At 39.3% G+C, this 13,347-nt stretch overlaps 1 protein-coding gene across 3 annotated transcripts in view; it reads right to left on the bottom strand.

Moving 5' to 3' along the window:
• Positions 1 to 13,347, bottom strand: part of LOC138064554 (chondroitin sulfate proteoglycan 4-like) — a 36,984-nt gene that overhangs the window by 15,922 nt on the left and 7,715 nt on the right. The window contains exons 1-5 of one of the 3 annotated variants that reach the window (XM_068927694.1): positions 12,648 to 12,770; positions 9,195 to 12,565; positions 7,967 to 8,437; positions 6,897 to 7,073; positions 1,335 to 1,533 (exon numbers count right to left, since the gene is read on the bottom strand). In XM_068927694.1, coding sequence (XP_068783795.1) covers positions 1,335 to 1,533; positions 6,897 to 7,073; positions 7,967 to 8,437; positions 9,195 to 12,467 — 4,120 coding nt within the window. In that variant the 5' untranslated portion in view covers positions 12,468 to 12,565; positions 12,648 to 12,770. Of the gene's footprint in view, positions 1 to 1,334; positions 1,534 to 6,896; positions 7,074 to 7,966; positions 8,438 to 9,194; positions 12,786 to 13,347 lie in introns of those variants that run through there. The other 2 variants (XM_068927692.1, XM_068927693.1) reach the window with 2 other exon arrangements.

Below are 13,347 nucleotides of genomic sequence, written 5' to 3'. Positions count from 1 at the left end.
GACAGAGCAGCTGCACGAGCAGGCACATGACTTGCGCAGTTTCACGTTTTAGTTTTACAGTACATCCCACACTCCCGCTCACTGAAAAATAAAATTTGCTTTTTTCTTCTTTTAAACTAGATTCATTTCCTAAGGCTGCAGGTGTGCATTTACCCTTTCTGAAACACAGAGTGGATTCAGTTCCTCAAACCAAGACTACCATCTTCCTACTACCCTTCCATTACCACAGGGGTTTTACATGACAAAATCTCCCTTGGAACAACAGCTTAAACAGCTTGACTCACTTTTGCCATGTTCTTGACCTGCTATTTGAGCAGAATATCTAGAGCTCACCAACAGCTATTAGACTGCTTGCAAAGCAACTTCAGCAACACATACACACTCTGCAAAATATTACCTTTGAAGCCAGAGCTCTTCAACCTGCACCAACCTTCACGAAGTCACAGCACAGATCTGAAGTGACTGCTGAACGCAAGAGCACTGAAAACAACTCCACCCTGCCTCGGGGCTGGTGTGAGAGCTCTGTACCTCTCTCAACACCTTATCCAAAACACAGTAGGCTTATTTCTATTTTAGTTTCTTCTCCTTTCAGCTGAGGTAATATGAAAATAGAGCTGGAGTAAAAGAAAAGTAGCTATCACCCCGTAAGAGTGCCAGCTCCACCTCAGACTACAATCTTCCCGGGACACTCATTCCTGCAGCTTCCTGGTGCCACCACTTAGGGATCCATGAGGCAGCCCTGACCTCCTTTCTCACTGCCCACACATTCCGCCCATAGCAGCATAAATAACCCAATTTCTAGCTCTGGCCACTGGGCCAGAGTCAAGGGATAAATCTGAATTCCTTCACAGCCTGAAGGGAGGGTTGACATCACCCACAGGAACTGTAATTGCACTGCCCAGAGCTCCTCAGGAACATGACTATACTCTGCCAGGTACCTGAGAGCCTGTTAGTTCATGAATAGCTCCGCACCGTACCAGGACGGAAAAGCTCCAAGAGATGCTCAATAACAATGGTCAAAAAATTCAACTTCATGTCTCTGAAAGCTGCACGGCAACATTTGTTCCTGCAAGCCACAGATTTATGTTCAGGAGACTGCCATTAACTGAACAACTACTACTTCTTCCCCCAGAAAACGGGGGATGCTTGGTAGGCACATATTTAAATAGTCATCAGGACCCTTTCCGGTTTGGTTTGTGAGAACACATATCACATAACCAGTGCTCTGAGATTTTTGTGACATTACAAGGATATCCTCAAAGGATTACAAACACAAATACAGTGAACAGAACCAGTATTTTGGTAACAGAGGTTGTATTTTTGGAACTACATACCACTGTGTACAAATACCAGCTGCCCTTCTATTATATCAGCCTGAGTAAAATTAAGGATGCTTTTGTTTGGAGAAGACTTCAGAGCCAAGTGCCCATTGCTAGGCGGAGTAAGGGTGTATATCAGTTCTGATGGCGAGGAGTCCTTGTCTGCTGCACAGAGGTCGTCAACAGTTATTTCTGTGACTGAACCCACCCAGACCTAGAAAAATACAAGAAAATAAAAAGAAAGAAAATGCATGCAGAAGAAAAACAGGAAAAAAAACACATAAAGAAAGAATAGAGATTCCTACTGTATGTCACTATAACATGTTTCCTTACTGTCCATCCAAATTTCTGATCACGGATTGAAATAGTTAATGTTGGCAAACGATTTTCAAAAACAAGAACATGAAATAATACTAGCAAACATATTCAACATCAGTTTAGATTTTAGATAGCAGCAGGAGAGATACTCTATTTGTCAGGCACTATTCAAAATCTTACAAACTTAGCAAAACTGTATTTTGATAACTGAGTCAAGGAACTCTTTTCCAACACATACACGTGAACATTAGCGTCACCTACTTCACAGTCGGCAGGGCATTCAACATGCTCAACTTTCATTACAGGGAAAGAAAAAAGAAAAACAGCCTGAGGACAACATCATCTTTACTACAAATGAAACACTTCCTGTTGCTGGATAGTTTTCTTTTTACAATATGCACTAAAGACCCCTTTTTTTGTGCACTGAACAATTCCCAGAGGCGCTCGTTCCAGTGGGAGATGAGAGCAGCAACACCTCCAATAGCTGCTTGGCGCTTTGCAAGGTCATGCTTCAAGCCAAAACAAGTAACTAATATTTGGGAAGATGGTAGAAAACCCATTAGTTAATTCTAGCAAATATAGATGCATTTTTTTCACATTCAAGTTTAAGCACACACTGCAAGATCCTTCTTTTGAGCAGAGAGGACTGCTATCTGAGCTTCATTCACAACTCACTGGTTTATTTCCGGTTTGGAAACGGTAAGCAACAGCCTCCTTTACTCTTCATCTTTGCTGTATTTATTAAGAATTATGAACAAGCACTAAGACTAACAAAAAACAATACGTATCTATCCTAAAATGAAATTAAAGTCCCTAAACATTCAACACCTCAATGCCAACTCATTTCACATAGTTTATTTCATTGTGTGCAATCTTTAAAGCCTGAGATTTTAAAGCCTCGACTTGAACCTCAAAACATTTACTGCATTGTCCTTTCCTGTCCTCCTAGGGCCTTAGTACACTTCTAATAAATATCTGCTAGCAATATCACGCCAAAAGCTTAAAGTGATCCTTGACAAAGGATGTTTTACATCTGCCAAAAATAAAAATCAGCGCAGATCAAAATCACAGACTTTTCCCTGAGTATTATTGTTACTTTTTAATTAAAAGTGTGGATGAAATATTAACTTTTTAAAAAGTCACTGGCATTTTTGCCATAACACTTCAATAGAAGGACTTCAGCCTACACTGTATCATAAAATCATCGCCATTGAGAAAGAGATACTATAATGAAATTATACGTCTTTTCTAACTAAGAAAACAAGCTTGGGAAAAAAAAAGTTAAGATGTTTTCTATCACAGAAATGTAACATATTTTGCAAAGGAGATACATATTTCAAGGGAGAAAATGGCTCTTTCTTTATAATGTAATTACTAGAGAAGTTTTATAGAAGATGTCACCTAGGAAAACATAGGATGGTAACTAACAGCAAAGGCAGACTTCTTAATGACCAGCACCAAGTAGGTGCATTATTGTCACTAGTTTAGTGCATTAGTGTCATTGGTTTGGTGTTCTGAGACCATTTCAACTCAAGCTACTAATACTTGATTCAGACTCTTCTACACAGAAAATGCAAGGTCACATAGAGAGTACGGAAAAACGTAAGAAAGGACTACGCAAATATGTTACCACGTATGACTCTGGCTAAAATTCCGTAAGTTTTCTAAAAACTTTCTCTTTAACTGAAGGAAAAATTGAGCTTTTCGACTGTAACGCCAGTGTTTACTTCTATTGTTCCAGCACATTAATACACTTTTTTTTTTTTTAAAGTACTATACATGCTAAGGTCCTCTGTGACCTGTAACATGATCCTTAAAGGATGAAAGGAGATAAGAGCTGAAAAGGGCTGTATGGAAGCGGACACTCAGAATACTGCAAACACCATACAAGTGGCTTTTTTCACATCTGGGATATCTGGGATCAAGTCCTCCTTAAAGAGCATCATGAAAACTATATGCTGCCTCTCTAGGATGTAGCATTACATTAACTTTGCATTTGCATAACACCTTCAGCATGGTCTACAGAAAGATTTGTGACCCCGAATGCTGGGAAGTAATCCCTTCCGCTCTACTTGCAGCATTCAGCTTGCCTTTCCTCTCTCCTTTTGTGTTACATATCCTATTATATACTCTATGTACACAGCCATTTTAATAAGTGAATGTTTTAAAACACAAAAAAATGACGTTTGAATTTTGTTTTGAAAAAAATCAAGTAATAGGAAAATACAGCCCTCTTGTGGCAACAAAAGGGTACAGTCATTTCAGAGCTGTACTACAGATAAACATATATAAACACATACATAAATGGAACAAGTAAAGCCAGGACACCAATTTTCTTTACAAATCAGATTTTTCTCTCTGCCTGCCCCCCAATCCTGTCCTCCCCCTCCCCCCCAAACCCTCGCTATTAAACCTGCCAAAATTATAGGAAATAAACCCTAAAATAATGTATGAATTCACTTACTAAATACATTTATCCCTCAAGCACTTATTTTTCTAATGGAAATGCTTTGAATTAAATGCAAGGATTCCTAGCATACATTACAGAAACTCGCAGTACAGTAAAACTTTCTAAAGCTCATGTATTACATTAATGTAAATACTTCAGCATGTTATAAAAGCTCAACCAAAAATGGAAAGACGACGACTTCAATTACTTTCATTGCCTTGAAAAAAGATCAGAAACAAGCCCTCAAATACTCAGCTGCTTGTCCTCTTGAAACTCCCCCCAAGGTGTTCACAACCTTGTATATACAATGGACACCGGACTGAAGAAGGGACATTATGGATGCCCCAGAGGTGAGGGAGCTGGAGTTGAAGGAATCATTTGGCAGGAATCTACACGCTCAACAGTTTCTTGCATTTGGCCTGAAGTCCCGTGACAAAGCCCCAGTTAACTTTCCTGTATCGTCACCAAGATCATCAGGCATGTACCACAGCTCTTCAAGAGAGCCTGTTTCTCAATAGCAAGTGCCATATGGGAACCTAATTTTTAATTCTGTTGTTCACTTAGCTGTTCTTTCAAACTCTTTTTAGATCGAGACCTGCAAAAATTCTGAGATGCTAAACTTCAGGCAGCTCAAATGGTCCTACTGAAGATGACAGTGCATAAAATAAAGACAGGCATGCACTGCAGCACACAGAACTTGATCGTCTGTAAAAAACGCAACAAAATCCAAAGCATAAAATTGAAGCATTTTCTCTTATTTTTAAAATGAGGTGTTTTGGATAAGACCTCCTGTAGACACCTCAGTTTTCACAGTATTCACCCCCAATTTTACACTTTCGTACATTTTGTACATTTCTGACCTTTCAAATGATAAGGACTAAAAGAACTACTTCATTTTTAAAAGCAACACACAGTTTATTACTCAGTTTTCATTCCAGCCAAATCCTTGAGACAGAGACTGCTTGGCTAGAACCTGAGCATCAGCAAGTATCATCCTACACAGGAATGCCCAGTTCATCTCAGTATCTAGTCAGAGTGAAAAAAAACAAAAAACAAAAAACATTTTCTCCAACCTATTTGGGATGTGCAAGGTTGCTCTGAAGAAGAATCATCTTGATGTATGCCTCCCAGTATATAACTTGACTACACATACAGTGTATACATATACATTATATAACTTGACTGCCAGCTTTGTTTCTATACGCACATGAATCCCTCTTACGTGTTACCCACTCACTACACAAATAAAGCCTATTTCTCAGCAACAGCTATGCATGACTAGGAAAACCACAGTAAATGCAACACCCTGGTTCTGGGTAGGTAGACTGTGTGCCCAGTGGAGAGGACCAGCTTTCTTAGGCTAAGCCATGTTATAATTCCTCATGGGAGGGCTGCACTTAACAGCCATTCTGGAGAAATCAGTGTGCTGCGCTGCACTGCACTGCACAGCCTCGGTTCTGCGAACAGACTGTAATTCAAAGCCAGTAACACACCAGTAGGGAGACACAGAAAGAAATCTGACTGGACATATATCTCTCTCATCTGCTACTAGATAATCACTACTGCCTGCTGTGCTGGTGTCCACAGAGTACCACTGTAATTACTTCAAGCAGAAGAGGTTTTACTCTGTAATATCAACTGCCTGCAAAGAGAGTCTGCTCTTCTGTCAGCAGTCTCTGCATGGGGTAGGGATCTAATAGCTACAGCGTGCTGCGTTGTAGGTGTCTGCAGATTATCACAGATTGCCTGCCATTACTGTGAAGCTGCACACTACTACCGTTATCACTGTTTTAAAATTCTATCTTTTCTCATGTGAAAAGCCTATATACACAACACAAAGCTATGATCATCTCTACAGCAATACATTCTCCCTATGCAAAATACTACTAAACATGCAAAACTAAATGCATGTTTTAGGTGCCACCAATTTGAAAACTGCGTTATGCAGCACTGGGAATGATGCAGCCTCTCAATATCCTCACTATCTTCTTTCAGATCTATTCTTAAATGTCTTCCCTGTCTTGATGCCTCACAGACGTTTTACTGCAACCACGGGTTCATCAGCTGACCTGCACCATTTCATTCTGCTTTGCACAGCTGCACAGTTTGTTTTTACCCATCTCAGAGCGAAAGCCTTTTCAGGTGGCGATTGTCTTTTTGGTTTACAGGGGTACAGTGTTCAGAATAAATTGATTCTGGTTACTGCGTGCTACTATAACACAAATAATTATCATCCTAAAAACAAAGGAAATCTGAAGTAGCACTAAAGTGACAGGAGTTAACACCATGCGAAGAGATATGAGAAGAAACTAAGCCTGACTTTTTTCAATACTGTAAGATTATAAGCTGGCTGTGGTTATTAAGAGAAAAAAGCAGCATCAGTTAACAATCTTTAAAATGTCCTTAGGAATTTGGAGGAGAAGGGAAATTTGACCCAAGTTAGCAAGCCTTTTTTTAGCTCACAATGTTACAGAATAATAGCTTCTGTATCTGGCCGTCCACTGCCGCAAGCCCAATGTCAGTCCAAAAGACTTTACATGCATCTTTAAGATTAAAAGAAAGCTCAGTCAGCCCTCTAGATAAGTCTGGTTTACATTACAACAGCAGAAAACATTCTTTATAATGGCTAGAATCTGCCTGAAGAAAATTACCTTTATACTATCTTTCCTTAACACTAATTCATTTAAATATCAGGACAACCTTCTAATATATTGAATATCCCACCAAACATACACATAATGCTCATTAACGAAGGTATATTAAATGATATTAGGTTAAAGATCAACATTTTAAAATGATGACAAACATACCTGAAGAATTTTGTTAACTTTTATAACAGGAGCTTCATCATTTATCGCACTAACAGTTACAAATACAGTGTGCGGCAAACTTTGTTTCCAAAGTTCTGTGTTATTTACTATTACTGTAAAATTGTCTGTCAGTTCCTCACTGTCATCATGAACATAGTAGATTAATTCTTGTTCAACCTGAAAAATGTAACAATCTGAATATAATAGGTGTCATTAAAAAAAAAAATAAAAAAAAAAGAGAGAGAGAGAGACAGTCAAATCTAGTAGTGCCCTGGGGTCCTATCCTGGATGTCTTGCCTCAACTTTTTATGACCTTTAAGAATTTATTTATGCTCATATCTGATCTGTTCCTCTATCTCTATTCTGTCTCCATAGCAGTAAATTCTATAGCTCATCTGTCCATTCTTCTTGTCAAATATCTTAAATTGCTTACTTCTTGCAAATCTAGGCATTCCTCCCTCACCCTAAAGGGAAAACGAAAAATCCAATCCCACTATATTTACCACAATATTTCCTGGAGACATTAAACTGAAAACGGTGAGTAGTAGTGGATGGTGACTTATCATATAGTTTTGTTTCTTGGAGCTAACAGATTGAGAATTAGCTTATTATATACATACCGGTTCTTTCTGAGCAAACACACAACCTAAATACAAAATTGGTTTCTACTCCTTGCTCAGTTCATACCCCTTCATCCCGTTGGTCCTCTTCAAGATATACCCACAGTCTGTTTTTCTTAGATTTCCACAGTGCCTTAGATTTCCAGACTGTAACAACTCCGCCTGAGCGTATATGGCCCCTCAGTCTACCATGATCATGGCACACTATTTCACGTGACTAGCGCACAAGGAACTGTGGCTGGCCGTAACAACCAACCCCCCTCTCTGCCCACCCCAAACGACCAGATAGCAACTGCTGCAAGATCTTTGCTACAAAGCCAAAATAAAGCTTGGACTCACACATCTTACCACCTCCCACCACGTCCTCGCACTGCAGGCAAAAACTAGCATTTAACAATACAATCAAAAGAACTACTCATGACCGTAGTAAAGTGGATCTAAACACCTTACCTGCTTTCTGGTAAATTTGGTTAACTTTACTCCAGGAACGTGAGAGTTTTCAACATACCCATGCTTTGGCTGCTCAACTAAAATAAATTCACAGCTGAGTCCTGCAAAGTGTCTGCTAGAAATTTTTAGGTAGTCTTCCACCAGGACTTTCGAACCCCCTTCCATTACTGTGAAGTTCTGCACTTCCAGTGGAATCACTCTGGGGATGATCTCTACAGAGATTCCTATTCCACTCACTGTTCGGACACCATTGGTCACGTCCAAAGAAAAACGATCATTTAGTTGGTCAGAAACTGTCTGCACGTACTGAACGTTGCCGTCATCAACGTCTTGCTGTGTGAACGTCAAAACTGGTTTTTGGTCAGAACCAACGTGGCTTTCTTCTGATGAAAACTTCCGAATGTATCCATGTACTGGAAGTTCTCTTACTGTGAACACAATCTCAGATGGAGAACTGTTTTCATGAACAACCTTAAATTTTAAAACACAAACACAACATGATTTAAACAAAAACAGGAGAAAATCTTTAATTCTCTTCTGAATTTTTCCACTTTTAACCTTGGGATTGTCTACCTAATTAACTGGCATTCCTTGTTTGGGTCACACGGTACGTCTGCAAATTCCTAGTATAACATAATTCTTTAAGTAGACATGTGTTAAATAACATGGCATGGGAGTGTTTTGTAACTGCAAATATGTTTTGTAAATTCTGAAAAACAACACACTGTGAAATTAATTAATAGCCCAAGATCTGCAGACCACTTCCTAAAGCAAGCATTTCACAGTCTGCGCAACAAAGCGCTGCAGAAGCCCCCTTGTGGTGGTTACTGTAAAGCTAGACATGAAAAACACACAGGAAAGTACTAAACAAAGAGATACAACCTAACATTTGTGACTTTTGATGTCCGATGTTTTTAAAATTTTGGATCCAACCCTCAGATAAGTGTTAATTGGGCTAGCTCCAAACCACATGAAATGTAATCCTTTCTTCCTTGGCGTTTCCCACCTGCTCAACTAACAAGGAAACATGAACATAAATATGTGCAATTGTAATGACTAAAACAAATACACAAGTGCAGCTTCTTCAAATCTTAACTTTCTCAAGCACCAGCCCGAGCCTTTGGTCAGTCCCTCTCTGAGAGGCTATAGAATCTGCAATAACCGAGTCAGCCCAGGGAAGAAAAGGCACTACGAGATCTTAGGGAAACAGACAACACAGTTAACTTACTTGCAGTTTTCCCTTACTGATTTTAACGGGTTTTCCTTCTTCAACTAAGAGATTGTTACTGCTCACAATCCTTGGTGGCCACTGATGACTTTCTAAATATATGCGAACATGCACTCCAGCATCCAGTTGGACATCTTTAGCATGGACTGTAAAGTTAAATGTATCTGTAAGGTTGTTGCTGTCATCATGCCTGTAGGTCACATACCCCTCTATCAGATCAAGTTGAGTAAAGGAATCCATCAATAGATTATTTACATATATTCTTCCATATTTTGGGAAAGAGAATATCTCATATGTAATCTCACGATCACTTCTAATGTCTTGGTTTGTAACAGCACTTAAGTTAGCTGTTGTAATAGTTTCCTCTTTTCCTTTTTGAACCAACAAGCCTGTATTATTTGCCAGCCTAACATAGGGATCTGCGGCACTAACTTCTAGAAGTAAAGATGTATAGTGCTTGCCGTCTGTCACAAAGAGCACAAAACGCCCAAAATCTGCACCACGGTGTATGAACAGGACTTGATTTTGCTTCAGGTCCTCTTGTTTGAATTGATAGAGTTTGTGAAAGGTATCATTTGTTAGCACCAAGTCCCCATTGGAAATGCCACGTCTAGTATACAGCAACTGTCCATCATCAAAATCAGAATCAGGATCATGATAGCAAAGATCTGCCAAAGTTAATAATCGCTGCCCATTTTTCACGATGTCAAATACCTTATCAACTACACGCACTGGTTTCTCGTCATTCTTCAGCTGGACAGAAATATTGAAGCTAATTTCTACTGACAAAGGTCCTACTTCTGGATCAGAGTTCATCCACTCTCCTGATTGTTCACTGGAAGCTCTGACAAGAAATTCATCAAATATCGTCTCAGAGTCGTCATGCACATACATAAGGCGCTTATCAGTTATATCTTTGTTAGTGAAAGTGGTGAGATTATCACTACTCTCAAATGAATCTGAAAAATTAATGAGTTTTAATTTCCCATGCTCAGGAAATTTTATAACTTTATATTGGAAAGTTTTATTATCCAGTGTTTGCACAAACAATTTTGTGCTTGTTATGAATTCTCCTTCACCTTCAGTAACAGTCAAGCCATTATTAGTCAAAATAATGCTTCCGAAACCTGATTTGATGTTGACTTTGAAGTCATAGAAGTTTGATTCCAGATATTTTGTAGAAATGAGGAATCTAAATGAATCCTGGGCGTCTTCATGGGGCCTGCTGATTAATTCGTATGCTACTTTTTGATCAGTAACGTCTTTCTGGCTAAAGGCTGAATCTTTTTTCAAAGGTCGGTCATTAAGCAGTATTTGTCCTTTTTTTGGTAGGGACAGCACTTTAAAATAAAGCTCATCTTCAGGTATTTCTAGATCCACAAGCACAGCAAACAGATTATCTGAATTCAAGTATTTCTTTTTTGATTTTTCAATTTCTAGAGGAGTATGTTTCAACAAACTGTACCTTAACCATTTCACTTTGATCGGAAACACATACTCTTCACTGATTCTGCTTCCTATGCTAACCTTGAATTTAAATTGTTCCGTAACATTTTCCAGCTGAATTTCTTTAAAAGTGCTACAGTATCTCACACGGCTGCGCTGAACAGAGCGTTGAGAAAAAGAGCTGACTTGCTTCCATTCCCCTCGGGAACGCTGCCTTTGGACTTCCCCAAACCGGGGTGTCTCTGTGATCTCATACCATATCTCCAGCTCCTGTAGGACGGCATTTGTTTCAACTGCCAAATGCCTAGGTGTGATCAGAGCTGTAACACCTTGGAGCAGTTTTATTCCTGAGTTGTTGACAACTTTGAAATCCAAAGGAACTGCCATGACACGTAATACGACAGTGTTGCTCACTTTCTCACCGTCACTCGCCCTCAGAACAATCCTTGAGTTCTTGACACCTGTGTGGACAAAGAAAACATTCCCTTTCCTTAAGTCCTCGCTAGAAAAAGTAGTAATAGCTTTTCCAGGATGTTCTGAATGTTCTAAAAATCCTGCACCTGCATTTAGATTTCCGAGCACTGAAAGACTGAGACTCACAGGATCCGTATCCCTATCTAAAACTTTTATTAGATCACCAGTCAAACGTTTCTTTGAGTTCTCTAACAGAAGTAGTAAGTTTCCCTCAGGAAGTGTGATCTCAGGAGCATCATTTACTGGAGTGACAGCAATGCTAAACACATGCTGCTCGTTTCCTTGCAAATATGGAGGCACAACTTTTACACCGCTGGTAGAAACGGAGAAACTAAAATAATCATAAGTGTTCTCAGAGCCATCATGGACATAAAGAATCTTTCTTTGCCACAGATCCTGCAGAGTAAATTTATTCACCTCCTGCACTGGTTCAACATCTAGTTTCAAGTCCCCATGACTGGGTGGTTCCTTTATTTCAAAAAGAATTTGTGATTGATGAATCCCTAATTTCTTAAAGTCTAAGTTGACTTTAATATGTGTAGATTCGAGTGAAGCTTGTCCACCTTCTAGCACAAGCAAGTTATTTAGAACTAGAAGGTGGCTTTTATCTTCCTTGCCCAGGGAGAGGGAGCTTTCAGGGGAGACAACAAATGTTGGGGCTGCTTCCACAGTAGGATTCCTTATAGCTGCCTTTAAAGAAGGATTTGTATTAAAAGCATTCTCTGTTTCACATCCAGCTGAAATATCCTTTGTAACCAGAACATTCTTCAGTGATTTCTTTTCTGAATTGGTTTTCAGGTCTCTTAAGCAACCTTTGAAGGACCCTCCTCTGGCATACTTCCCAGATACTGAGGCTAGCTCTAACTTAACCACGTCTGATCGGGCGCTCTCATCTACACCACCTACAAAGAGAGGCCCCTTCAGAAACGGCAGCTTGCCATGGGGAGGTAACGATGTTTTCACAGTTTCTTCATCCAATGTCAGCTGCAAATATTCTGCCGTAAATTTCAGTTCAACGTAGTGCCAATGACCATCATTGACTGCCTTATGAGAGGAAAGTTGTGTTCTACTTTTATGGTTTCCAATATAGGCCTTAATTAATCCATCTTCCATTTCCATTGCAATGAAATCTCCTGCTTGTCCAGGATGATAAAGCAGCAGGCCACGCGGAGCTGAGGTTTGCAGGGCATACTCCAAGATTCCCTCTTCATCAGTGTTCCACAATGGGAAAGAAATATAAGATCTGGAACTGAAGAAGCTAATGGGTTCATCTTCGCCTGCAAAGAATTCATCACTGCATCCCATTGAAACTTCACGGACATTTTTAAAGCCAGGAGAAGGTCTCAGGGGCATCAGAACATGCAGCTGATTAAATGACACATCATCAATACATCCTCGGAAACTGGGCAGCGCTCCATCAAGGTAAGGAACATCAAGTTTACTAGCACCACCTATGTAGAATCCATGATCAATATTTAGTTCGTGCAGAATTCCAGGCATTTTTGCACTAATTCTATCATGTTTATCAATTACCAGTGTGACATTGTCATGTTCATGATGTAGTTCAACCAGGTGCCAAGCTAAATCGTTCAGCTGAGAACTTTGCTGAGAATGCAGTACTTGCTCCCCCACTCCAAAGTTAATTCTCAACTGTAAGAGACAGAATTTTAACTATCAAAACCCAAAGCTGTACTTCTGACAATCATATACAATTAATCTATTAATTTTCATAAATTTTCCTATTAATCACATAACTTACAAAATATCTTTTTTAATAGTCACATTAAAAGTTTGTGTAGGTTTACTTGCCATCACAAATTTGACTTGATTAGTTGCAGAAGCAGGAATGGACTATTCTCCAGTTCTGCCACAACCAACAATTTCTAGGAACCCAAGTGACGATCATGTTGTAAGAACAACTTACCTTGAAAGTTTCTGAGATGCTAACGTCATCAAATCTGAAGTTTAGCCCTCATGAAGCACGAACCTCATGCTTTAAATGGCGTGATCTTGATCTTAAGACTCTCTCAAGATCTAATAGGCTTCTAGAGGCCAACTTTAATAACTGTCATTATAAGAAATACATACCAAGTACTGAAATTATCAGTTATATTACTTGAATTTTCCATTTTGTTCTAAACAAACTCTGACAACTATTGTAGGCAACAGCTTAAAGAAAAACACTAAAAATTGCAGGCCACACATGCCTTTTTTTGTTATAGTTATAAATCAT

The sequence above is a fragment of the Struthio camelus genome, chromosome Z (assembly GCF_040807025.1).
Source record: "Struthio camelus isolate bStrCam1 chromosome Z, bStrCam1.hap1, whole genome shotgun sequence".
Classification (NCBI taxonomy): Eukaryota; Metazoa; Chordata; class Aves; order Struthioniformes; family Struthionidae; genus Struthio; species Struthio camelus.
Note: the sequence above shows the minus strand (reverse complement) of the source record. Positions and strands in the feature narration are given on the sequence as shown.